The sequence below is a fragment of the Falco biarmicus genome, assembly GCF_023638135.1.
Source record: "Falco biarmicus isolate bFalBia1 chromosome 5 unlocalized genomic scaffold, bFalBia1.pri SUPER_5_unloc_1, whole genome shotgun sequence".
Classification (NCBI taxonomy): Eukaryota; Metazoa; Chordata; class Aves; order Falconiformes; family Falconidae; genus Falco; species Falco biarmicus.
In genome coordinates, this window is record NW_026611655.1 from 1 (window position 1) to 22,564 (window position 22,564).

Here is a 22,564-nt window from a genome sequence, read left to right on the forward strand (position 1 = left end):
TAAAAGCCCCCAGGACCCCCAGATTCCCCCCAGACTCCCCTGGGACACCTCCCCCGGCCCCCCATGGCCCTCCTGGCCCCCAGCCTGACTGTGGGGCGCAGCGGGGCCTCGGAAGGCGATGGGGGGGAGCTGCTCCTGGGGGGCATCGACGAGGGACAGTTCGAGGGACCCCTCCACTACATCCCCGTCTCCCGCCAAAGCTACTGGCAGCTGCACATGGACAGGTGAGAGCCCCCCCAGCCCCCCCCCCCCAGGATCCCAAATCCTCTTGACCCCCTCAACTCCCCCATGGACCCCCAAATCCCCTCTGACTCCCCCAAACCCCCCATGGAACTCCAAATCCCCCCTGACCCTCCCCAGGACTCCCCAAATCCCCTCTGACCCCCCCCCAACCCCCCCGGACTCCCCATATCCCCCCTGACCCCCCCAAGCTCCCCCTGGACCCCTAAATCCCACTTGACCCCCCCAAAACCTTCTGACTCCCCCCAACCCCCCCCAGACTCCCCATATCCCCCTGACCCCCCCAAGCCCCCCCCTGGACCCCCAAATCCCCCCCAACCCCCTGGACTCCCCATATCCCCACGGACCCCCCCAAGCCCCCCACGGACCCCCAAACTACCCCCAACTCCCTTAACTGCCACACAGGACCCCCAAAGTGCCCCTCTGACTTCTAACTGCCCCCCAAGCCCCCTAAAAGCCCCCCCCAGCTGACCCATAGGACCCCTAACTGCCCCCCCAGTCCCCTAACACCCCCAATAGGACCACCCTAACTGCCCCCCCCCCAGCCCCCTAACTCCCCCATAGGACCCTTAATGCCCCCCCATCCCCTAACTGCCCCATAGGACCCCTAACTGCCCCCCCCAGCCCTTCTACCTGCCCCATCCCCCCCTCAAGTGCCCCCCTGACCCCTGCCCTGCAGGGTGTCAGTGGGGAGCCCGGGGAGCCTGGGGGTGCCGGGACCCCCCCCTGTGCCGGGGGGGCTGCGAGGCCATCGTGGACACGGGGGACGTCCCTCATCACCGGCCCCAGCAAGGAGATGGAGGTGCTGCACCGCGCCCTGGGGGGCACTCCCCGCCCTGGGGGGGCAGGTGGGTCTGCGCCCAGCTCCCCGCTTGTGGGGGGCGGGGGGAGGCACCCAGACCCCTGGGTCCCCTGTTTGGGGGTGGGGGGGGCACCTGGACCCCTGGGACCCATGGGTGGGTGGCGCCTAGATGCCTGGGACCCCTTTTTCAGGGGGAGAGGGGGCTTCAGGACCCCTGGGACCCCTGTTTGGGGGTAGGGGGTCCCTGGCCCGGCCGCTGGGGTCCTCATGCCGCTTCCCCCCCCCGCCCAGTACATGCTGGACTGTGACAAGGTCCCGTCTCTGCCCAACGTCACCTTCGTCCTGCAGGGGCGTGAGTTCCCCCTCAGCCCCCAGCACTATGTGCTCCAGGTGAGACCCCTGTGTCCCCCTGTCCCCGGCGCCGTCCCCCCCATGTCCCCCATCACCCCTGTGTGTCCTCATCACCCCCTGATCCCCCTGTCCCCGCTGTCCCATGTCCCCACCCCCATCCCTGTCCCCATCTGTTTCCCCTCTGAGCTGGGTCCCCGTCCCCATTGCTGCCCCCCTGCCCCCCTCCCTGTCTCCATGTCCTATCCCTGTCCCCAGTGCCATCCCCATGTCCGCGTCCCCATCCCTGTCCCCATGACCCCAATACCGTCCCCATCCCTGCCCTGTCCCACGTCCCCAATCCTGTGCCCATGTCCCCAGTGCCATCCCCGTGTCCCTGTCCCCATCCCTGTGCCCATGTCCCCAGTGCCGTCCCCATGTCCCCATCCCCATCCCTGCCCCGTCCCATGTCCCCTTCCCTGTCCCCATGTCCCCAGTGCCATCCTCATGTCCCCTTGTCCCCATCCCTGCCCCTGTCCCTTGTCCCCATGTCCCCCCCTGACCCCACATCCCCCTGTCCCCATGTCCCCCCCTCTGTTCCCACACCCGCTGCTGTCCCCAGGTGTCGCAGTGGGGGTCCCCCCACCTGCGTCAGCGGGTTCATGGCACTGGATGTGCCCCGGCCCGCGGGGCCGCTCTGGATCCTGGGGGACGTTTTCCTGGCGCGCTACTACGTCACCTTCGACCGCGACCACAACCGCGTCGGGCTGGCACCCAGCAAGTGACCCCTGGACCCCCAAGGGACCCCCCCCCGGGGACCTGGGACCCCTCATGGACCATCAGGGACCCCCCAAAGGACCCCCCCCCAGATGCCTGGACCCCCCCCCTGGGAACCTAGGACCCCTCGTGGACCACCGTGGACACCTGGGACCCCTAAGGGACCCCCCCTGGAGACCTGGGACCCCCCAAGGGACCCCCCCAGACGCCTGAGACCACTTACAAACCACTGCAGACACCTGGGACCCCCAAATGATGCCCCCCTGGAGGCCTGGGACCCCCAAGTGACTCCTCCCAGGGGCCTGGGTCCCCTTAGGGACCACCATGGACACTTGAGACCCCCAAGGGAACCTCCCTGGGGACCTGGAACCGCTTACGGACCACCACAGACACCTGGGACCCCCAAATGACACCCCCCCCGGAGGCCTGGGACCCCAAGTGATGCCCCTGGAGGCCTGGGTCCCCTTAGGGACCTCCCCTGGGGACCTGGTACCCCTCATGGACCACCACAGACACTTGGGACCCCCCAAATGACACCCCCATGCCCGAGGCCTGGGTTCCCTGCCAGGGGAGCTCCAATAAAGATGCTGGTTTGGGGGCTCTGGGTCCCGGCTGCTCCCTGGGGGGGACCCCAAGAGACTGCGCCCCCCCCTCCCTGAGCTCCAGTACCTCCCAGTACCCCCCAGTTCCTCTCCAATAGCCCCCAGACCCCCCCAGTAGCCCTCATAGCTCTTTGACCTGTCCTTCCCAGTGCCCCCAGTAACCCCTAGTCCCTCCTGCTTCCTCCCAGTAATTCCCAGACCCTCCTGCTCCCTGCTGCATGGCGGGGCCTCAGCTCGTGGAGGCGGTGCCTAAGTGTCATGTGGGCGGAGTGTTAACAGTGGGCGGGGCTTCATCTCAGCCGCCGTTACCTTGCTTCGGTGGGGGTACTTCACCTCACAACCGCCGTTAACTCTTCGGTGGGCGTGTCCTCACTTCAAGGTGGGCGGTGCTTCACCTCAGCCGTCGTTATCTCCCTTCGGTGGGCGTGGCCTCACTTCACGGTGGGCGGAGCTTCATCTCGTCGCCGTTATCTCGCTTCGGTGGGCGTGGCCTCGCCTCACGGCCGCCCTTATCTTGCTTTGGTGGGCGTGGTCTCCCCGCGGTGGGCGTGCCCCCGCGCGCGTCCCGCGCCTGCGCAGAGCGGCGGCCCCGGCGGCAGGGCGGGATGCGGCAGCCGCCGCTCCGCTCTCTCAGCCCGGCGGCGGCGGTCGGTAGCTGCCGGCCGCGACTCTCAGGCTTATCGCGATGGGTTGGCAAGCAGAACGCGATAAAGTGGTGATCAACGTGGGCGGTGTGCGGCACGAAACCTACCGCAGCACCCTGCAGACGCTCCCTGGCACCCGCCTGGCCGGCCTGGCCGAGCCGGGAGCCGCCGCCCGCTTCGACTACGACCCCTCGGCGGGGGGAGTTTTTCTTCGACCGCCACCCGGCCGTTTTCGCTTATGTCCTGAATTACTACCGAACCGGGAAGCTGCACTGCCCGGCTGATGTTTGCGGGCCCCTTTTCGAGGAAGAGCTGGCTTTCTGGGGGATCGATGAGACGGACGTGGAAGCCTGCTGCTGGATGAACTACCGGCAGCACCGGGACGCGGAGGAGGCTCTGGACAGCTTCGAGAGTCCCGAGGGGCCGCGGCCGCCGGAGCCGGCCGAGCCCAAGCGGCTGTGCTTGGAGGAGGGCCGGCCGGCCGGCTGGTGGCGGCGTTGGCGGCCCAAGCTCTGGGCCCTGTTCGAGGACCCCTACTCCTCCAGGATGGCAAGGGTAAGGGGCTTCGGGGGGTCTGGGAAAGGGGATGGGGGCAAGCGAAGCCAGAGGGGTTTGCGCGGGGGATTCGGGGGCTCTGAGGGGGTGTAGGACGGTCTGAGGGCATCTAGAGGGTCTGTGAGAGTAGGGGCTCTGAGGAGATCTGGAGGGCCTGTGAGGAGATTTAGGGGCTCTGAGGAGATCTGGAGGGCCTGTGAGGAGATTTAGGGGCTCTGAGGAGATCTGGAGGGCCTGTGAGGAGATTTAGGGGCTCTGAGGAGATCTGGAGGGCCTGTGAGGAGATTTAGGGGCTCTGAGGAGATCTGGAGGGCCTGTGAGGAGATTTAGGGGCTCTGAGGAGATCTGGAGGGCCTGTGAGGAGATTTAGGGGCTCTGAGGAGATCTGGAGGGCCTGTGAGGAGATTTAGGGGCTCTGAGGAGATCTGGAGGGCCTGTGAGGAGATTTAGGGGCTCTAAGGGGGCTTAGAAGGGCCTGAGGCCATCTGGAGGGTTTGTGAGGGGGTTTCGAGGGCTCTGAGGGGGCTTAGAAGGGCCTGAGGCCATCTGGAGGGTTTGTGAGGGGGTTTCGAGGGCTCTGAGGGGGTGTAGGACAGTCTGAGGGGATCCGGAGGGTCTGTGAGGAGGTTTGGGGACTTTGAGGGGGCTCTGAGGGGTTCCAGAGGGTCTGTGATGAGATTTAGGGGCTCTGAGGGGCTAGAGGGGGATGTGAGGAGATCTGGAGGGTCTGTGAGGAGATCTGGGGGCTCTGAGGGGATCTCGAGGGTCTGTGAGGCGATTTGGGGACCTGACAGGGTTTAGGAGTGCCTGAGGCGATCTGGAGGGTTTGTGAGGGTGTTTCGGGGGCTCTGAGGGAGTGTAGGACAGTCTGAGGGGATCTGGAGGGTCTGTGAGGAGATTTATGGGCTCTTGAAGGAGTTTAGGGCAGTCTGAGGGGATCTGGAGGATCTGCGAGGAAGTTTTGGGGATCTGATGGGGTTTAGTGCAGTCTGAGGGGATCTAGAGGGACTGTGAGATTTAGGGGGCTCTGAGGGGATCTGGAGGGTCTGTGAGGGGGGTTGGGGAAATCTGAGGGGGTTTGTGGGGGGCTCTGAGGGGTTCTTGAGTGTCTGCGAGGGGGATTAGGGGTGTCTGAGGGGTCTTGAGGGGGCTCTGAAAGGATGAGGTGATTTTGGGGGCCTCTGAGGTGGTGGGTTCAGGGGGTATCTGGGGAGGCTGGGGGGGGGGCTGTGAGGACCCATGAGGAGGAACCGCAGAGCTCTGAGGGTCGGAGACACTGCGGGACGGGACGGGGGGGGGGCATGGTTGGGGGTGGCGCTGGGGACACTGCGGGGACATGGTGGGGGAGCTCTGAAGGGATAGGGGACACCGGGGGGGGGTCCATGAGGGGACGCCGGAGGGTGGCACAGGGGGTGACGAGGGGACATGGGGCCATCTGGGGACAGGGAAGGGGGTGCTGTGCTCCCCCCCCGCAGTGTGTGGTCACCCCCCAACGTCCCCTGTCCTCCCCGATGTCCCCTGTCCCCCCCCCCCCACAGGCACTGGCCCTGATCCTGCCGCAGCGGGGCCTGGGGGGGGCGGGGGGGGGAAGCGGGACCGCACTGCGGTGCCCCCTCCCCCCCCGGCCTGTCCTACATCCCCCTCCCCCCACCCCGGGTCCCCCCCCCTTCGCTCACCCCCCCGTGTGGCCTACATCCCCCCCCTGCTGTGTCCCCAACCCCCCCTCAGCCTGGCCTACATCCCTCCTGTCCCCTGGGTCCCCCCCTGTCCCCCTCCCCGTGTCCTGGCCCCCCCAAACCTGGCCTATATCCCCCCTCACGTCCCCAGTGTCATCTGCCCCCCTTCCCATGTCCCCAAATCCCCCACCCCCACCTGGCCTACATATTGTCCTGTCCCCTCCTGCCGTGTCCCCAACCCCCCATCCCCTGTGTGTGTGTGTCCCGGTATCCCCCTATGTCCCCGAACCCCCTCAGCCTGACCTATACCTCCCCCCCACGTCCCCCGTCCACCCCCCATGTCCCTGTACACTCCCCCCAGCCTGGCCTTCATGTCTCCTGTGCCCCTCACCATGTCCCCCTGCCTCCCTGTGTACCCCTCCATGTCCCTGTGGCCCCCCAGCCAGGCCTGCGTGTCCCCTGTGTACCCCCTGTGCCCCCCACTGTGTCCGCTGTCACCCCCATGTCCCTGTGCCTACCCCCTCCCTCAATATATGGGGGCTCAGTCACTGCGGGGGGTTGGGTGCCTGGACCCCTGGATCCCCTCCCTTAAAATATGGGGGTTGGTGACTGGCGGGGGAAGGTCAAGCGCCTGGACCCCCAGTGTTCCCCCATGATTATATGGGGTCTCAGTGAATTGGGGTGGGGTGTCACAAGCCTGAATGCCTGGGTCCTTCCATCAATATAAAAGGGGTCAGTGAATTGGGGGGGGCGGCAGTGTCAGAATCCTGGATGCCTGGGTCCCGTATATTAGTCTATGGGGGTCAGTGACTGGGGGGGTCACGAGCCCGGACACTTGGGTCTCCCTATCAATATATGGGAGTGATTATATAGGGGTTTGGGGGGCGGGGGGGGGGGCGGGGATTCACGAGCCCAGACACCTGGGTCCTCTGTGTTACTCTGGGGGGGTTCAGGATATCAGAGTCAGGGCGTGGGGGGCGATCAGGAACCCGGGCACCTGGGTCTCCCTATCAACATATGGGAGTGATTACATAGGGGCTCAGGGTATTGGGGGGGGGGGGGGGAGGGGGGTCAGAAGCCCAGATGCCTGGGGTCCCCTATATTAGTCTGGGGGGGTTCAGTGAAACGGGTTGCGGGGGGGGGCGGGTCACAAGCCCAGACACCTGGGTCTCCCTATCAATATACGGGAGTGATTATATAGGGGCTCAGGTATTTGGGGGTGAGGGGCAGAAGTCCAGATGCCTGGGGTCCCCTATATTAGTCTGGGGATTCAGCAAACCAGGGGGATCACAAGCCCAGACGCCTGAGTCTCCCTATCAATATATGGGAGTGATTATATAGGGGGTTCAGGATTATATAAGGGTTCAGGGTGTTGGGGGGGGGTGGGGGTGGGGGGTGGGGATCATGAGCCTGGATACCTGGGTCTTCTGTGTTAGTCAGGGGGGGTTCAGGATATCAGAGTCAGGGCTGGGGGGTGGTCAGGAACCCGGGCACCTGGGTCTTCCTATCAATATATGGGAGTGATTATATAGGGGTTCAGGGTATTGGGGGTGGGTCAGGAGCCTGGACATCTGGGTCCTCTGTGTTAGTCTGGGGGGGTTCAGGATAAAGGGGGGGGGGGGGAGCAGTCAGGAACCTGTGTGCCCACATTCCCCCCCCCTCACCCCCCCGTCTCCCCCTGCCCTCACAGTACGTCGCCTTCGCCTCCCTCTTCTTCATCCTCATCTCCATCACCACCTTCTGCCTGGAGACGCATGAGGCTTTCAACCGGGTGATCAACAAGACGGAGACGGTGCTGACGGGCAACGGGACGGGGACGCAGGTGGCGGTGGAGGTGGAGACTGAGCCCTTCCTCACCTATGTGGAGGGCACCTGCGTCGTCTGGTTCACCTTCGAGTTCCTCATGCGTGTCAGCTTCTGCCCGGATAAACGAGACTTCGTCAAGAGTAGCTTAAACATCATCGATTTCGTGGCCTTCTACCTGGAGGTGGGACTGCGTGGCCTCTCCTCCAAGGCTGCCAAAGATGTCCTGGGCTTCCTGCGTGTCGTGCGCTTCGTCCGCATCCTGCGCATTTTCAAACTGACGCGCCACTTCGTGGGGCTGCGGGTGCTGGGCCACACGCTGCGTGCCAGCACCAACGAGTTCCTGCTCCTCGTCATCTTCCTGGCGCTGGGGGTGCTGATCTTTGCCACCATGATCTACTACGCCGAGCGCATCGGCGCTGACCCCGATGACGTGACGGGCAGCCGGCACACCTACTTCAAGAACATCCCCATTGGCTTTTGGTGGGCTGTGGTCACCATGACCACACTGGGCTACGGCGACATGTACCCCATGACCTGGTCAGGGATGCTGGTGGGGGCTCTGTGCGCCCTGGCGGGGGTCCTCACCATCGCCATGCCCGTCCCCGTCATTGTGAACAACTTCGGCATGTACTACTCCTTGGCCATGGCCAAGCAGAAATTACCCAAGAAAAAAAACAAACATATTCCCAGACCCCCCCAGCCGGGATCACCCGGCTACGGACCACCCGTTGCACCCCAGAACCCACCTGGCAGCCCCCTGCCCCCCCGCAGACCCCCGGCCTGTCCCCTGGCGCAGGAGGAGGTGGTGGAGATCAACCGGGCTGGTGAGCGGCACCCTGATGCTGGGGGGGGTGGGGGGCACGGGGTAGAGTGGGTGTTGTGTTTTGGGGGAGCCTGGTGTATATTTTGGGGGGGGGTATTTCAGGGGTGTATTTTGGGGGGATATTTCTGGAGGAATGTGTATTTTGGGAGTTTATTTTTTATATGTTTTTTATTTTTTATGGATTTTTTTATATTTTAGTTTGTTTTATATATTTATTTTTGCGGGGTGTTTTGGGGGCATATCTGGGGGTGGGTTTGGACGGGGTATTGGGGGCATGTATTTGGGGGGTATTTTGGGGAGATTGGTGCATTTTGGGGGTATTTTTGAGGGGCTGCTATTTTGGGGGTGGTGGGTGTATTTTTTTGGGGGGTGTATTTGTGGGGGCTGTATTTTGGAGTGGGGGGTAGCGGTTTTGGGGGGGTTAACACCATATGTGGCACCCCAGAAGCGTGCATGGGGGCGGTTGTTCCTGGGAGGGGTGCTCATCCCCACAGAGTGGGGGGTTCTGCCCCATATGTTGCACCCCAAAACTGAGGGAGGGGTTCAGCCTTATATGGGGGGGGGGGGTTCAGCCCAACACGCAGCACCCCAAAACCAAGGGGGGGCTTTTATGGGGGGGCACCCAGCCACAGAGTCCCAGTGTGTGGGTGCCCCCCCTGATGGGTGCCCCCTCCTGCAGAGGCCCGCCCCAACGGGGAAGCAGGGCGCGCGGCACTGGCGCAGGAGGACTGCCCCCCCATCGACCAGCCCCTGTCCCCCGAGGAGCGGGGGGGGCCCCCCGCAACAGCCGGAGGGGGCCGGGAACGCTGCGGCCGTGACCGAGCCTGTTTTCTGCTGGGCCCTGACTACGCGCCCCCCCCTGAGGGGCCTCTCCGGAAAGGTGGGTGCTGCAACCCCCCACAACGAGCACACACACACCCTCACACACATAACCTTGGGGTCCCCACAGCCCCCCCATGGGCACCTCGATAGCCCCTGGGGGGGCATCCACCCCCCAGGGCACTCCTGGGGTCCTCATGGTCCCCCCAGGGCACCCACTGTCCCCTGTGTGCCCCCTGGGGGCACCCTGACACCTCCTGGGGTGTCCCCCCTCCCCTCAAAGGGCACCCCAGTCCCCCACCCAGGGCACCCACAGCCCCCCCTGGGGGCACCCTGGCAGGGTCCCCCCCTCAAAGGGTGCCCCAATACCCTTTGGGGTCCCACCCTGCCCCCTCTGGGGGTCCCAGAGTCCCCCCAGGGCATCCCATCCCGCCCTGTCCCCCTGCCGCATGCCCCCCTCCCATCCCCCAGACGCCGCTGTGGGAGCAGGTGGGTGCTTGCCCCTGCCCTGAACTGGGAGAACTGGGGAGGGGGTGGGGGGAGCACAGCTTGCACAGACCCCCCGGCGCTGGGGGGCTCTGGGTGCTCCTTGCACACGCGCGTGCAAGCAGCGGGGCTGGCTGGGGGTGGGGGCGGCCCGTCCTCGTGCGAGGGGGCAGGTCCCTGTGCGAAGGGGTGTCTCCCGTGGGAGGGTCCCCATCCTTGTGTAACTGGGGGGGGCTCTGTCCCCGTGCAGGGGTCCCTGTCCTTGTGCAAGGGTGAAGGTCCCTGTCCTCATGTGGGGGTCCTTGTCCTCGTGCCGGGGTCCTTGTCCTGGTGCGAGGGTCTCCATCCTCGTGTAAGGGCAAGGGTCCCTGTCCCAGTGCAAGGGCCACTATCGTGGTGTAAGGGTCCTGGCCCACATGAGGGTCCCCGCCCCCCGCGGGTCCCTGTAGGAGGGTAGGAGGGTGTGTGTCCCCCCACACGAGGGTCCCTGTCCCCGCGTGACCCTGTCCCCTGTCCCCTTCTGTCCCCAGCGCTCGTCACCGCCTGAGACCTCAGACGGCGCCGCAGGTCAGCTGGGGGGGGGGAGGGTCCCCTGGCCACGCCCACTTCGCACAGCCTGCGCATGCGCATCCCCCCCCATCCCCCCGCACGGCGCTGCTTCACCCCCCCACCGGGTCCCCTCTGGCGTTTTGGGGGGGCAGGGGGGGTACCCGGATTCCTGGGACCCCCCCCAACTTGGCAGGGGGTCCCCAAAAGCCTGGGTGCCCCCCTCCCTCCATGCTTCCCACTCGCCCCCCAATGCCCCTTGGGGGGTCCCCCAAGCCTCGGGGGTGCTCCCAGCTCCTGGGGGCTCCCACATTTTAAGGGAGGGTGTCCTGTATTCCTGAGGGGGAGCCCCCATCTTTTGGGGAGGGTCCCCATTTCCCTGGGTGAGGGGTCCTAAACACTTGGGGGGTGATCCCCAGGTCCTGGGAAGGGTCCTAAAACCCTTTGGGGGGGGTGGGGGGGTGTCCCCAACTCCTGGGAAGGGTCCTAAACCCCTTGGGGGGGGGATCTGTACAACTTTGGGGGGAGGGGGCAAATTTTTGGGGGGTCCGCTTTCCTTAGGGGAGGGTTTAGTGAGCCCTGGGAAGGGAGGGGGGTTGGGGGGGTTTTGGGGGGTCCCTGAGAAGGGATTTGGGGATACTGACACCCCCCCCCCCAAATTTCTGTCTCCCCAAAGGCTACGAGAAGTCGCGGAGCCTCAACAGCATCACAGGGGTGCGGGTGGCGCCAGCTGCGCCCCCCTTCGGCTCCCCTGGCCCTCCTCGGCGCCCCCGTTCCCCCATCCCCTCCATCCTTTAAAGTGGTGGTGGGGGGGAGACCCCTCCTCCCCACCCCAACACCCCCTTTTCCTGCCCCTACACACCCCCCCTGCAGCGGGGATTTGGGCAGAGAATGGGGCAAAACGGTAAAAATAATCAGTGGCAGTGGGGCTGAGGGGAGGCTCAAAATGGTGGCTGTAGGGACACCCCCTCCCCCCCCCCCAAAAAAAAATTGACTGGATCCCTTCAAAATGGGGGGGTCCCCTAAAAGACTGTGAAAGAGGGTGGGGGGGTGTCCCTCCCCCCTGTCACCCCGCCTGGCTGCACTGCACTTTCTAGAGTGTCCCCTCCCCTCAATTTTGGAGCCGGACCCCCCCATCTTTGGGGGTCCCTGCTCCCTACCCCCCGCCATGATCACTCAGGACTTGGGGAGCCCCCCACCCCCCCAAACTGTCGTCTGTGTCCCCCCCATGTCCCCCTTCTGTCTCTGTGTGTCTCCCCCTGCCCCCACCCGGGCTCCCCACCCCTGCAAGCAATAACTGGAGCTGCCGGACACTCGATGGCCGAGGACCACGGTGGAGGTAGGGCCACCGCCCGGGTGTCCCCCATGTCCCCCTGATGGTGGCGCTGGCACCCCGGGGTGGGGGGCATCAGCAGGGGGCCTGGCCCCAATGTGAGGCCAGGCTGTGTTTCCATGGCAACGGGGCTAGGCCGGTGCCTCCATTGCGAGGCCAGGATGTGTTTCCATAGCAATGGGGCTAGGCCTCGCTCTACTGCAAGGCCAGGCTGCATTTCCATGGCAATGGGACTAGGCCGGTGCCTCCACTGCGAGGCCAGGATGTGTTTCCATAGCAATGGGGCTAGGCCTCGCTCTACTGCAAGGCCAGGCTGCGTTTCCATGGCAATGGGACTAGGCCGGTGCCTCCACTGCGAGGCCAGGCTGCGTTTCCATGGCAACAGGGCTAGGCTGGTGCCTCCACTGAGAGGCCAGGCTGCGTTTCCACAGTAATGGGACTAGGCCAGAGCCCTACTGTGAGGCCAGGCTGTGTTCCTGTGGTGATGGGACTAGGCCAAGCTGCGTTTCCATGGTAACAGCACCAGGCCAGAGCCCCCAGTGTGAGGCCAGGCTGCGTTTCCATGGCAACGGGACTAGGCCTGGCCCAAGTGCGAGGCCAGGAGGCCAGGCTGCATTTCCGCAGCAACAGCACCAGGCCTGGCCCCACTGCCAGGCCAGGCTGCGTTTCCATGGTTATGGCACTAGGCCGGAGCCCTCCCAACAGGCCCTGGCCCCACTGGGGGGGGCCGGGACCCCCCCAGAGCCACTCCCCCTGCTGGGGGGCCCCTGGGGGGGGGCAGTTTGGGGGTGGGGCCCCCCCGGTGCCCCCCCCCCCAGCATGTCTGCATGTCCGTACCACCCATATTTATCATTATATGCAAAAAACAACCGACTCCAAACCCCCCTGAATTCACCCGGGCCTGATCTCTCCCCCCCACCCTACCACCCCCCCTCCCCGGGGGCCTCCCTCGGCCCTGTGGCCTCTATGCAATGCAGCCCACGGGCTTGGGGGGCCCCACCCCCACCCCAGCGTGGCGGGAGCCTTATGCAATGACTCCTATGCAAATGATATGCTAATGAGGACTAATTGCTCCCTGACCGTTCCCCAACCTTCCCCCCCCCTCCCCAATTTGCTGCATGTTTGGGGGGGGGGGCCTGTTGCCTCGTGCTTTTTTGGGGGGGGGGGGGGTGTCTCCAGCCCCTCCCCCCTGGGCTGCGCTGTAATGAGCTCCCCCTCCCCTTAATTACTATTTCTTAACTCCTCATGAATAATTTATTACCCCACCCCCGGGATTGGTGCAATCCCCCCTCCCCATTTATCTCGGGTTATTTTTGGGGGGGGGGGGTGTGCCCCCCATTTTGGGGGGGGTGTCTGACTCAGGAAGGGGGGGGCGGGGCTGTGCCAAAAGGGGGGGCTCCCGGGGGGGCGGGGCGGGACGGGGGCCCAGCGGGGAGGGGCTCAGAGCTATTTTTTCACGCGGGTCTTTATGGAACTTACTGAGCTGCGACAATAAAGTGACCAAACGAGGTGGAAGTGGCCTTAAAATGGGGCGGGGGGGTGTGTGCCTGTGGCCCACTGGGGGGGTCCTGCCCCCACCCGACACTAGAGTCCCCACTCTGGCACCCTGCAGCTATGGGTGGGGTGTGCCTAAGTGCCGGGGACCCACCCCCCAGACCCTCAGGGTGCCCTTCCCACCCCTGGGCGCCCCTCCCACTCCGAGGTGCCCCCCCCCCCCCCCAGGCCGCGGTTGTGAGCAGGAATAGAAAAGCCGTTTATTTCAGAGGTGCTGGAGCAGGGGGAGGGGTAAGGGGTGGGCCCACAGGGTGTTGGGGACATGAGGGATACACACGTGGGGGGGTGGGACATGAGGGGGTGACGGGCAGGAGGGTGACAGCACTGGGGATGGGGGCGGGAGTGATGGGCAGGAGGGGACACGGGGTGGGGGGGAGGGGCGCAGGGCGGGTGGCCCCGGGATCACAGTCACGGTGGCTGCGGTAGCCACAGTGGCCACGGTCACACACAGTTTCATTCCCCCCCCCGCTCCCCCAAAATGTCCGGGTTTAATTAAAAACTCGTCAGCAGCACAGGGTGGGGGAGGGGCAGCCACCCCGGGGACAAGGGGGCGATGGGTACCAGCCCATCCCCCACAGAGCTGGGGGGGACAACAGTGTCCCCAACCCCCCCAACCCCACTCTGGTCTTGGTGGTGCCTGGGGGGAAGGGGTGACGCCGTGTCGTTCTCCGGGGGTTGTTGGGGGTCACAGTGTCACTCTCAGGGACAGGGTGTGTCCTCCGTGGTGGCGGCGTCACCTGCGGGGACGTGGTGTCACCCGTGGGGACCGGCAGCCCCGGCCTTGTCCCCTGGGGCTATGCTGGTGGCCTCGGTGTCACCCTCAGGGACACCCTCAGGGACGGCTGCAGTGTCCCCCTCCCGCCCCAGGGCCGGGGTGACGCGGCTTATGGCGATGGTGGCACTTCAGGGACAAACTGCGTCCTCATCCTTGCCGGTGTCACCATTGGGCTGTGTGGCCCTGTCTTCCTCCTTGCCAGTGTCCCCAGGTGTCACCAGCAGCTGTGGTGGCCTGTCCTTGCTGTCACCCGTCTGTGTCCTCGCTGGTGTCACCATGAGGCTGTAGGGACCTGTCCTTGTCCCCACCGGTGTCTCGCCCAGGTGCCACCACAACCTGTCCTTCTCCTGGCCGGTGTCACCCAGGTGCCACTCAAGCGGCAGTGGCCTGTCCATGTCACCTGGCCTTGCTGTCACCTGGCCTTGTCACCACCGGTGTCACCGTGACGTGGCCGGTGCCACCCCCGGCCCTTCCCACCACCCCCCGTGTCCCTGTCGCCGAGGGACCCCTCTCCGCCCCCCCTCCCCTCCCCCCCCCCGTCATACCTCGGATTCCAGGCTGGAGAAGTGGGCAGAGCCCCGGCGCGCGCCGAGCGGCTCCGCCCCGCCCCGCCCCCCACAGCCGCGGTGGGGGGAGAGGGGCCGCGGCGGGGGGGGGGGGCGCCCACCCCCAGGGCCCCCCCCAGGGCCCCCCCCAGCCTGCCGCCCCCCCCCAGGCGCTCAAGTCCTCCAGGCTGCGGGAGGCGGGGGGCGGCCGGCGGCCGGCGCAGGGGGGGCCGTGGCGGCGGGGAGGGGGGGGGCGCCCCCCAGAACCCCCCCCAGGGCCCCCCCGCCCAGGCCGCGTAGCCGGGGGGGGGTCCCCAGCGCGCCCCCCCCCCCCTCCCAGTCGCGCAGCCGCTCGGCCGAGCAGCTGCGGCAGCGGGGGGGCGGGGGGGGGAAGCCGGGGGGGGCCCCCAGCAGCTCCAGGCTGCCCCACCCCCCCCCGTACGCCCCCCCGTAGCCCCCCCAGGGCCCCCCCAGCTTCTCGGCCGACCAGCAGCGCGGGGGGGGGCCGCGCTCCCTGCCCGGGAGGCTGCAGAAGTAGGCGGGGGGGGTGCACCAGCAGGGAGGGGGCGCGGCGGGGGGCGGCGGGTTGGGGGGGGGGCCCGGGGCCGGCGGGGGGTCGCAGCCGTCCGACTCCGAGTCGGAGAGCTCGGGGTACAGCGGGGGGGCGGGGGAGAAGGGGGGGTGCCCTCGGCAGAGGTGCCCGCGGGGGGGGGGGCGGCCGCAGGAGGGGCTGCGCCTCGGGGTCCCCCCCGCCGCGGGGGGGGCGGCGGGGCCGCTCGCGGGGGGGGGCGCTGGGGGGGGGGCTCCGCTCGTCCTCGTAGGCCAAGCGCGCGTAGCCGAAGGGGGGGTCCGCGGCCGCTCCCCCCCCGTCCCGCGGCCCCCCCAGGCTCTCGTAGAGCCCCCGCAGCGAGCGGCGCGGCCAGGGGGGGGGCAGGGCGTCGTGCCCCCCCCCCGCTGGGGGGTAGTACGCGGGGGGCGTGCGGGGGGGGGTGCGGGGGCAGGGCCCCCCCCGGCCCAGCCCCTGCGGCTCGATGGGGCCGTAGAAGCGGTGGAAGGCGTCGGGGGGGCCGCGCCGTGGCGGGGGGGTGCGGGGGGGGCGCCAGCGCTCGGGGGGGGGGCGGCGGTGGTCGCGGGGGGGCGGGGGGGTGGGCAGCGCGGGGGGGGTCGGGGGGGGGCAGGGCGGGCGGAGGGTCTGCGGCGGTGGGGGCTCCTCGGCGCTGCAGCAGCTGTACATGCCCTGTGGGGGGGACAGAGGGGACACGGTGGCACCGGGGGTGGGGGGTGGGGGTGTGTCCCCGTGCCCCCTTCCTGGCCCCAGGCCCGGGTCACCACGGCCCCACCTGCCCCTCCCGTCCCTGTGTCCCCCCCCATGTCCCCATGCCTCCCCAGCCTTCCCAGCCCCATTGTCCCCACCCCCCTCCAGCCCCTCACCCTGCTGAAGGCCAGCAGGCAGCGCAGGCGGCCCGGTGGCCCCAGGCAGTGGCGCAGCCGCCAGTGAACCAGGTGCTCCCAGGCGAAGACCAGCAGGCTGAGCCCCATGGCCACCAGCAGCATGTAGAAGACACCCGCCATGTTGTCAATGTCCAGCTTGCTGCTCATCACCTCCAGCTTCTCCTGGTGGCAGATCCCTGACAGCCACAGCCGCTCCAGCATCTCGATCTCGTCTGTGGGGGACCCACCACATCACCCCACTGGGTGGGATGCCTCAGGGGGAGCACCTCAGGGGGCTGGGGTGGCACCTCAGGGGGTTGGGAAGGGCCACCTTGTAGGGTTGGGGGATCAGCTCAGGGTCACCTTGGGTTAGGAGGGCACCTTGGGGGGTCGAGGGGTCATTTTGTAGGGTTGGGGCTCACCTTGGGGGGCTTGAGGGTCGTCTTGGGTTAGGGGGGCACCTCAGGGGGTTAGGGGTCATCTTGTGGGCTTAAGGGTTCACTTCAGGAGGGGTGGGGACACCTTGTAGGGTTGGGGGTCAGCTTAGAGGGTTGGGGGGTCACCTCAGGTGATTGGAGGGTCATCACAGGTGTTTGGGGGTCACCTCGGGGGGGGTGTGGGGCCAATGCAGCATGGTGCCGCACACGCCCTGACACCTGCAGACCCCCCCACAACACCCCACAACCCCCTCAGGACCCTGCGCACCGTCGCCCAGCAGCTGGAGCAGGGCCAGGTCGACAGGGCGCTTCCAGCGGGAGCCGCGCTGCAGGGCGATGCCGTAGCCAGTGGAGGCGAAGACCTTGCCTGAGCCGATGGTGACCAGCTTGCAGCCCTCCTCCTTGCGCGCCATGTAGTTCAGCACCGCGGCATCGTAGATGAAGGCATCCAGCTTCCTGCACGGCCCTGCCCATCAGCCCCACCCACAGGGGCGCATAAGCCCCGCCCATAACCCCACACCCTGCCCACAGCCCTCATAGCCCCGCCCACATCCCTGCACCCCACCCACAGCCCCACACCCCGCCCACAACATGCTAACCCCGCCCATGGCTGCCATAGCCCCGCCTACAGCCACAAGCCCTGCCCACAACACACAAACTCCACCCACAGCCCCCATGACCCCACCCACAACCCCTAAACCCCACCCACAGCCACAAGCCCCACCCACAGCTCTACAGCCTGAACCACAAGCCCCACCCACAGCCCACAAGCCCCATCCTCAGCCCCCATATCCCCACCCACAGCCCTTAAATCCCGCCCACAGCCCCCATAGCCACACCCACACGCCCCGCCCACAGCCCACAAGCCCCACCCACAGTCCCCTACCCCCACCCACCACCCCTAAACCCTGCCCACAGCCCCTAAGCACCGCCCCTTCCCACAGCCTCCCTCATCCTTTAGGCCCCTCTCCTTCCCCAGGCCCCCCTGAAGCCCCCTGGCCCCTCCCACTCCCCAGCCCCTCCCACTCCCCAGCCCCTCCACCCCCCCCAGCCCCCACCCCCCGCTGACCCGGTCTTGAGGTGGTGCAGCGCGTCCTCCACGCCGCGCTGGTTGTACTTGACCATGTAGCTGTGCATGTCGGGGTAGTTGCTGCGGATGTTCTTCTCCGTGCTGCCATTGGGCACCGTCCCGAACTTCAGTGGGGGGTACTGCTCCTGCGGGCGCTGGAACTGCCCCGGCCGTCACCGCCTGCCCGCGGGCACCCACCCCCCCAAGACACCCCCCGACACCCCCATCTCCCAACCCTCCAGACAACCACCATCCCCCAGCACCAACCCCCTCCCCTGGTGCCCCCCAGACACCACCACCCCTGCCCCCGCCATGAACACTCGCAGGCCTCCCTGTCGCCCCCTGAACCCGCCCAACCCCCCCTGCACCCACCCCAGCCCCCCCGTGCCCGTAGCCACGTGTTGCGCTGGGGGCTGTGCAGGGGGTCACACTGCACGCGGTGTGGTACCTTGCGGTCGCTGAGGCCCGAGACGGTGTCGACGTACTCCTCCTGGATCATGAAGGCAGCCAGGTTGGCAGTGTAGCTGGCAAGGAAGATGACGGCGAAGAAGGCCCAGACCAGCACCATGATCTTGCTGGTGGTGCCTTTGGGGTTCTCCACCGGCACCGAGTTGTTGAAGACCAGGGCCCACAGCAGCCAGATGGACTTGCCGATGGTGAACTTGGAGCCGCCCGTGCCTGGGGACGGGCACAGCATCACCCCGGAGATAGGAATGCAATCACCATGGGGATGGGGACAGCATGGGGACAGGGATAGCATCACCCCAGGGTCACTGTGGGGATGGGGACACTGTCACTCCAGGGACAATGTGGGGATGGAGACAGCATCACGCTGGGGATGGGGGTGGAGTCACTATGGGGATGGGGACACCATCACCACTGGGACAGTGTGGGGACAGGGACAGTGTCACCCTGGGGTCACCATTGGGATGGGGACAGGGTTACCCTGGGGATGGGATGGGAACAGGGACGGTGTCACCCTGTGCATGTGTCCCCCCTGCCCCCCCCCTGCCCCTCCAGTGACACCACGCTGTCACTCACGCTGCCCGGTGGCCAAGCTGCGGTTGTAGCCCACGGGGCTGAAGTACTCGAAGATGAAGACAGTGACGGCCACCACCGTGAGGCACATGACAAACATCATCACCCAGACAGCAGGGCTGTAGGGCTCTGCAGGGGGGACACGCTGTCACCCAGAGGCTGCTGGGGGGTTCCCAGCCTCCCTGGCTGCCTGTGCTGGTGTCCACCTGCACCAACATCTGCCTGCACCAACATCTGCCGGCGCGAACATCTGCCTGCACCAATATCTGTCTGCGCCAACATCTGCCTGCTCTGGCATCTGCCTGTGCCAACATCTGCCTGCACCAATATCTGCCTGCGCCAACAACTGCCTGCACCAACATCTGCCTGCGCCAACATCTGCCTGCTCTGGAGTCCACCTGCGCCAGCATTCACTCCTGCCTGTGCCGTCGCCCGCCGGCGCGTACCCAGGAAGGCAGAAGGGGAGACGGTGCCGTTGCTGCGGGACACCATGACGCTGATGCCCGTCTCCACGAATGGGACCGAGAAATCGATGATCTCCGAGCGCTCCTCGTTAATGGTTAACGAGCCGATGGCCATGTCGGCCCTGCGGTAAAACACCTGGAGGAGGGGCCAGAGACCGGGTGGCTCGGCTGTCAGGGCGGGGCCCGAGGGGCGGGGATGGGGGGGAGGGGTTGGCTAGCAGGGGTGGGGCGAAGTGAAGAGCCAATGACAAGGCAGGGATGGGGCGGGGCAGGACAGCAAATGGGTGGGAGGTGGGGAGGGGCGTGGCCATCCGCGGGAAGGGCCCGAGTGGGAGGAGCCACGGGGAAGGCATGGCCGTTGATGAAGGGGGCAGGGCTTGTGCAGTATAGCATGGGCCCTGCCCCCCCCCCCCCCCCCCAGCAGCTGGGGTAGGGGGCTCTCCCCAAACCCCTGGGCACACCAAGGGTGGGGCTCTTGCTCTCCCCCTCCCTGACTTCCCCACGGGTGGGGGTGGGGCTGGGGCTGGGGCTCACCCTGACTGCCCTGAGGGGGGAGGGGGGGCTGTCCCCAAACCCCTGAGCCCCCCCAGGTTTTGTGAGGGCTCTCCCCTGACTCCCCCTGGGTGAGAAAGGGGCCTCTCCCTGAGCCCCCCATGTTGTGGGGTGTGGGGCGGGGGTCTCACCTCCCCCACCATGCCGTTCCAGACGCCGTCGATCTTCTTGCCGTGCTTGCCGTTGGTGACCAGGTAGAGGTCGTAGGTGAAGCCGACGGTGCGGGCCAGGCGCTTGAGAATGTCGATGCAGAAGCCCTTGCAGCACTTCTTCTCGAAGAGCGCTGGCTCAGCTGAGGGGCTGTGGGGACAGTGGCAGGTGGGGACCCCCCCGAGGCGCTGGGGACCCCCCCAGGTGGTGGGGACCCTGCCAGGGGAGGCAGCACGCACCTGGCGGTGCGGTTGAGCTGCTTGCGGCAGGGGACAGAGTCGCGGATGCAGGTGCCGGTGGCAGGGTCAATGTTCTCCACGATGACAAAGGGCCGCTCCTCCAGCGTGGCCACCGTCAGGTGCTGGTCATCATCCACCGGTTGAAGGAATTTCCCATAACGGGACCAAACGGGGTATTTCATCCGTAAGATCCGGTGTTCCCAGCTACCCACCTGTGGGAGGACACCGGCAGTGGGTGGCACCTCAGACTGATGTCACCGCTGGGAACAATCACGGGGTCACCAGGTGGGGAACAGCCGGAGGAAGGTGTCACCCTGACGTGTCATGACAAGGCAGTGTGACACCGTGACGGGGAGAGGCAGTGAACACCAGATAGTACTGCAGTCTCTGGGGGACACCGCGTGGCCGAGAGGAGCTAGATGTCACCATGACCAGCGTGACAAACACAGTGAGGCACAGCTGGACACCCTGGGTGATGGCCGTGGCGGAGGGGACACTCACCACCTCCCAGCTGCGCTCCTTGTTGAGGGAGATGACAACCAGCGAGGGGTTAACAAGGTAGCCATCCTCATTAAAGGAGAAATCTTTCTGTCCCCAGGTGATGTTCATGAAGTACCTGGGGACACAATGAGGTCACAGGGCTGTCACCTCCCCCAGCCACGGGTGACGGCGCCGCTGTGCTCACCGGTGGAGGTTGTCATTGATCTGGGTGACGTTGGGGGCCCGGCAGTCATTGTTGAACTCCGGGATGAAGCCGTAGTCGCGGAGCAAGGCCTCGGCGCCCTTGGCCACGATAGCCACGCCGTTGTGCACCCGGTGCTGGAGGTCGTCCCGCCAACCAGCCGACAGCACCGCAAACAAGCCGGCGGGGAGATGCTCCGGCAGTTGGTCGCTTCCCCCCAGGTTGGTGCCAACCACGAACCAGATGTACCCGGGGCCAGCTAAACCGGCCTCCCGCGCCGCTCGGAAGATGGCCTCGGCTTCCTCCCGTGAGCAGTAGAGGAGGCGGATTTGGGCGCTGACCTCACGCAGCTGCCGGCGCAGCCGCGTCCCCTCGGGATCGTCGGTCAGGTTGAGGGTGAGGACACCACGGTGCTCCCAGCCGATAAAGCTGCTGTCGGTCAAGACCTCCACATAGTCCACGAAGTCCTCGTAGCCGGGGAAGAGGGTGGTGACGACAGCGAAGGCCGTCCAGTCGTACTCCTCCAGCACCTCAAAGATCACCTGCAGCTGCTGCTCTGTGGAGGAGCCCAGCTGGAGGAAGGTGGAGCCCTTCTCCTGTGGGGGAGGGGAGAGTGGGTGACCCTGGATCTGGTGGGGGCTGGGGACAGTTGGGTTTGGGGGCAGCTGGGTCACTCTAGATGGGGTTGGGAACAGCTGGGTGACCCTGAGCATGGTTGGGGTTGGGCACAGTGGGGTTGGGGACAGTTGGGTGACCCTGGGCATGGTTGGGGTTGGTTTGGGGACAGTTGGGCGACCCTGGGCGTGGTTGGGGTTGGTTTGGGGACAGCTGGGTGACCCTGGGCATGGCTGGGAATGGGTTGGGGGCAGCTGGGTGACCCTGGGCATGGTTGGGGTTTGGGATGGCACGGCTGGGGGCAGCTGGGTGATCCTGGATGTGGTTGGGGACAGCTGGGCGTGGTTGGAGTTGGGGGATGGTTGGGTGCCCCTGGATGTGGCCAGGGCCTGTGGGGTGCCCCCAGCCCGCACCCAGTGGCCCCACCTTGGGTGTGAGGACGATGGCAGAGCCGCCGTTGATGCCAATGATGGGCACAGAGGTCTGGGCGGAGATGAAGTCAAGGATCTGAGCCACGGCCTCGGAGCGCGTGTCGTCCTCGAAGACAACGCCGTGAATGCGCAGGGAGGAGAGGACATCGCAGAGGCGCACGATGAGGCTCCGGGGATTGGTGTCGTTCAGCACCACCCCCACTGGGTTCACCTCCAAGGAGAAGTTGCGGAAGGCGGCGGGAGCCAGGCGCGGCCCGGCGGGGCCGTAGGACGCCCCGCTCAGGATGACGGCCACGTTCAGCGCCCGCTGGCTCCCCTCCGGCCGCGGCTCCAGGAAGGGGCTGGCACAGGCCAAGGCCAGGGCGAAGAGCATCCTGCTGGCAGGGGCGGGGACCCGGGGGCTCATCGCGCTGCTGCTGCGCCCTGCAGGGGGCAAGGGGAGGGCTGGTGGGACAGGTGCCCACCAGTACCCACAGTAACACCCCACAGCAGGGCAGGGTCAGGTGGGGGGGAACTGGTGGGAGTCGAGCCCCCCAGTTCCCCCCAGTACTGCCCCAAGACCAGGAGAGGGTCAGATGGGGGGGAACTGGTGGCAGCAGAGCCCACCAGTAACACCCCAGCACTGGGAGAGGGCCAGGTGGGGGGAACTGGTGGGAGCAGAGCCCACCAGTACCCGCCAGTAACACCCCAGCACTGAGACAGGGTCAGGTGAGGTAGAACTGGTAGGAGTGGTGCCCACCAGTACCCCCCAGTAACACCCCAGCACTGGGAGAGGGCCAGGTGGGGGGAACTGGTGGGAGCAGAGCCCACCAGTACCCGCCAGTAACACCCCAGCACTGAGACAGGGTCAGGTGGGGTAGAACTGATAGGAGTGGTGCCCACCAGTAACACCCCAGCAGCAGGAGAGGGGGAGCTGGTGGGAGAGGTGCCCACCAGTAACACCCAGTATTCCCACAGCACCAGGAGAGGGCCAGGTAGGGGGAACTGGTGGGAGGGATGCCCACCAGTGTCTCCCAGTAACAACCAGCACCAGGAGAGGGTGAAGTTGGGGGGGAATGGGTGGGAGTGGTGCCCACCAGTAACACCCCCACACTGGGAGACAGTCAGGCAGAGGGGAACTGGTGCCCCCCCAGTGCTACCAGTATC

At 66.5% G+C, this 22,564-nt stretch overlaps 3 protein-coding genes across 3 annotated transcripts; 2 read left to right on the forward strand and 1 right to left on the reverse strand.

Annotated features, from left to right (window-relative positions):
* Positions 1-41: 41 nt before the first annotated feature.
* On the forward strand, positions 42-2,213 carry LOC130143190 (cathepsin D-like). Its single transcript, XM_056325839.1, has 4 exons — positions 42-224; positions 920-1,088; positions 1,334-1,432; positions 1,992-2,213. The coding sequence occupies exons 1-4, from the start codon at positions 119-121 to the stop codon at positions 2,152-2,154; spliced, it is 537 nt and encodes a 178-aa protein (XP_056181814.1). The 5' UTR covers positions 42-118; the 3' UTR covers positions 2,155-2,213.
* A 1,122-nt stretch (positions 2,214-3,335) lies between these two features.
* On the forward strand, positions 3,336-12,819 carry LOC130143192 (potassium voltage-gated channel subfamily C member 1-like). Its single transcript, XM_056325841.1, is given in 5 exon segments — positions 3,336-3,580; positions 3,582-3,947; positions 7,314-8,253; positions 8,932-9,132; positions 10,780-12,819. Coding segments are annotated over 5 exon segments (1,776 nt in total). The 5' UTR covers positions 3,336-3,433; the 3' UTR covers positions 10,902-12,819.
* A 352-nt stretch (positions 12,820-13,171) lies between these two features.
* On the reverse strand, positions 13,172-21,824 carry GRIN2D (glutamate ionotropic receptor NMDA type subunit 2D). Its single transcript, XM_056325840.1, has 14 exons — positions 21,414-21,824; positions 20,376-20,968; positions 20,192-20,306; positions 19,691-19,902; positions 19,433-19,601; positions 18,732-18,885; positions 18,289-18,414; positions 17,696-17,925; positions 17,248-17,408; positions 16,447-16,634; positions 15,742-15,974; positions 15,453-15,547; positions 14,311-15,390; positions 13,172-13,727 (listed from the first exon to the last, which is right to left on the reverse strand). The coding sequence occupies exons 1-14, from the start codon at positions 21,822-21,824 to the stop codon at positions 13,724-13,726; spliced, it is 3,771 nt and encodes a 1,256-aa protein (XP_056181815.1). The 3' UTR covers positions 13,172-13,723.
* Positions 21,825-22,564: the final 740 nt, after the last annotated feature.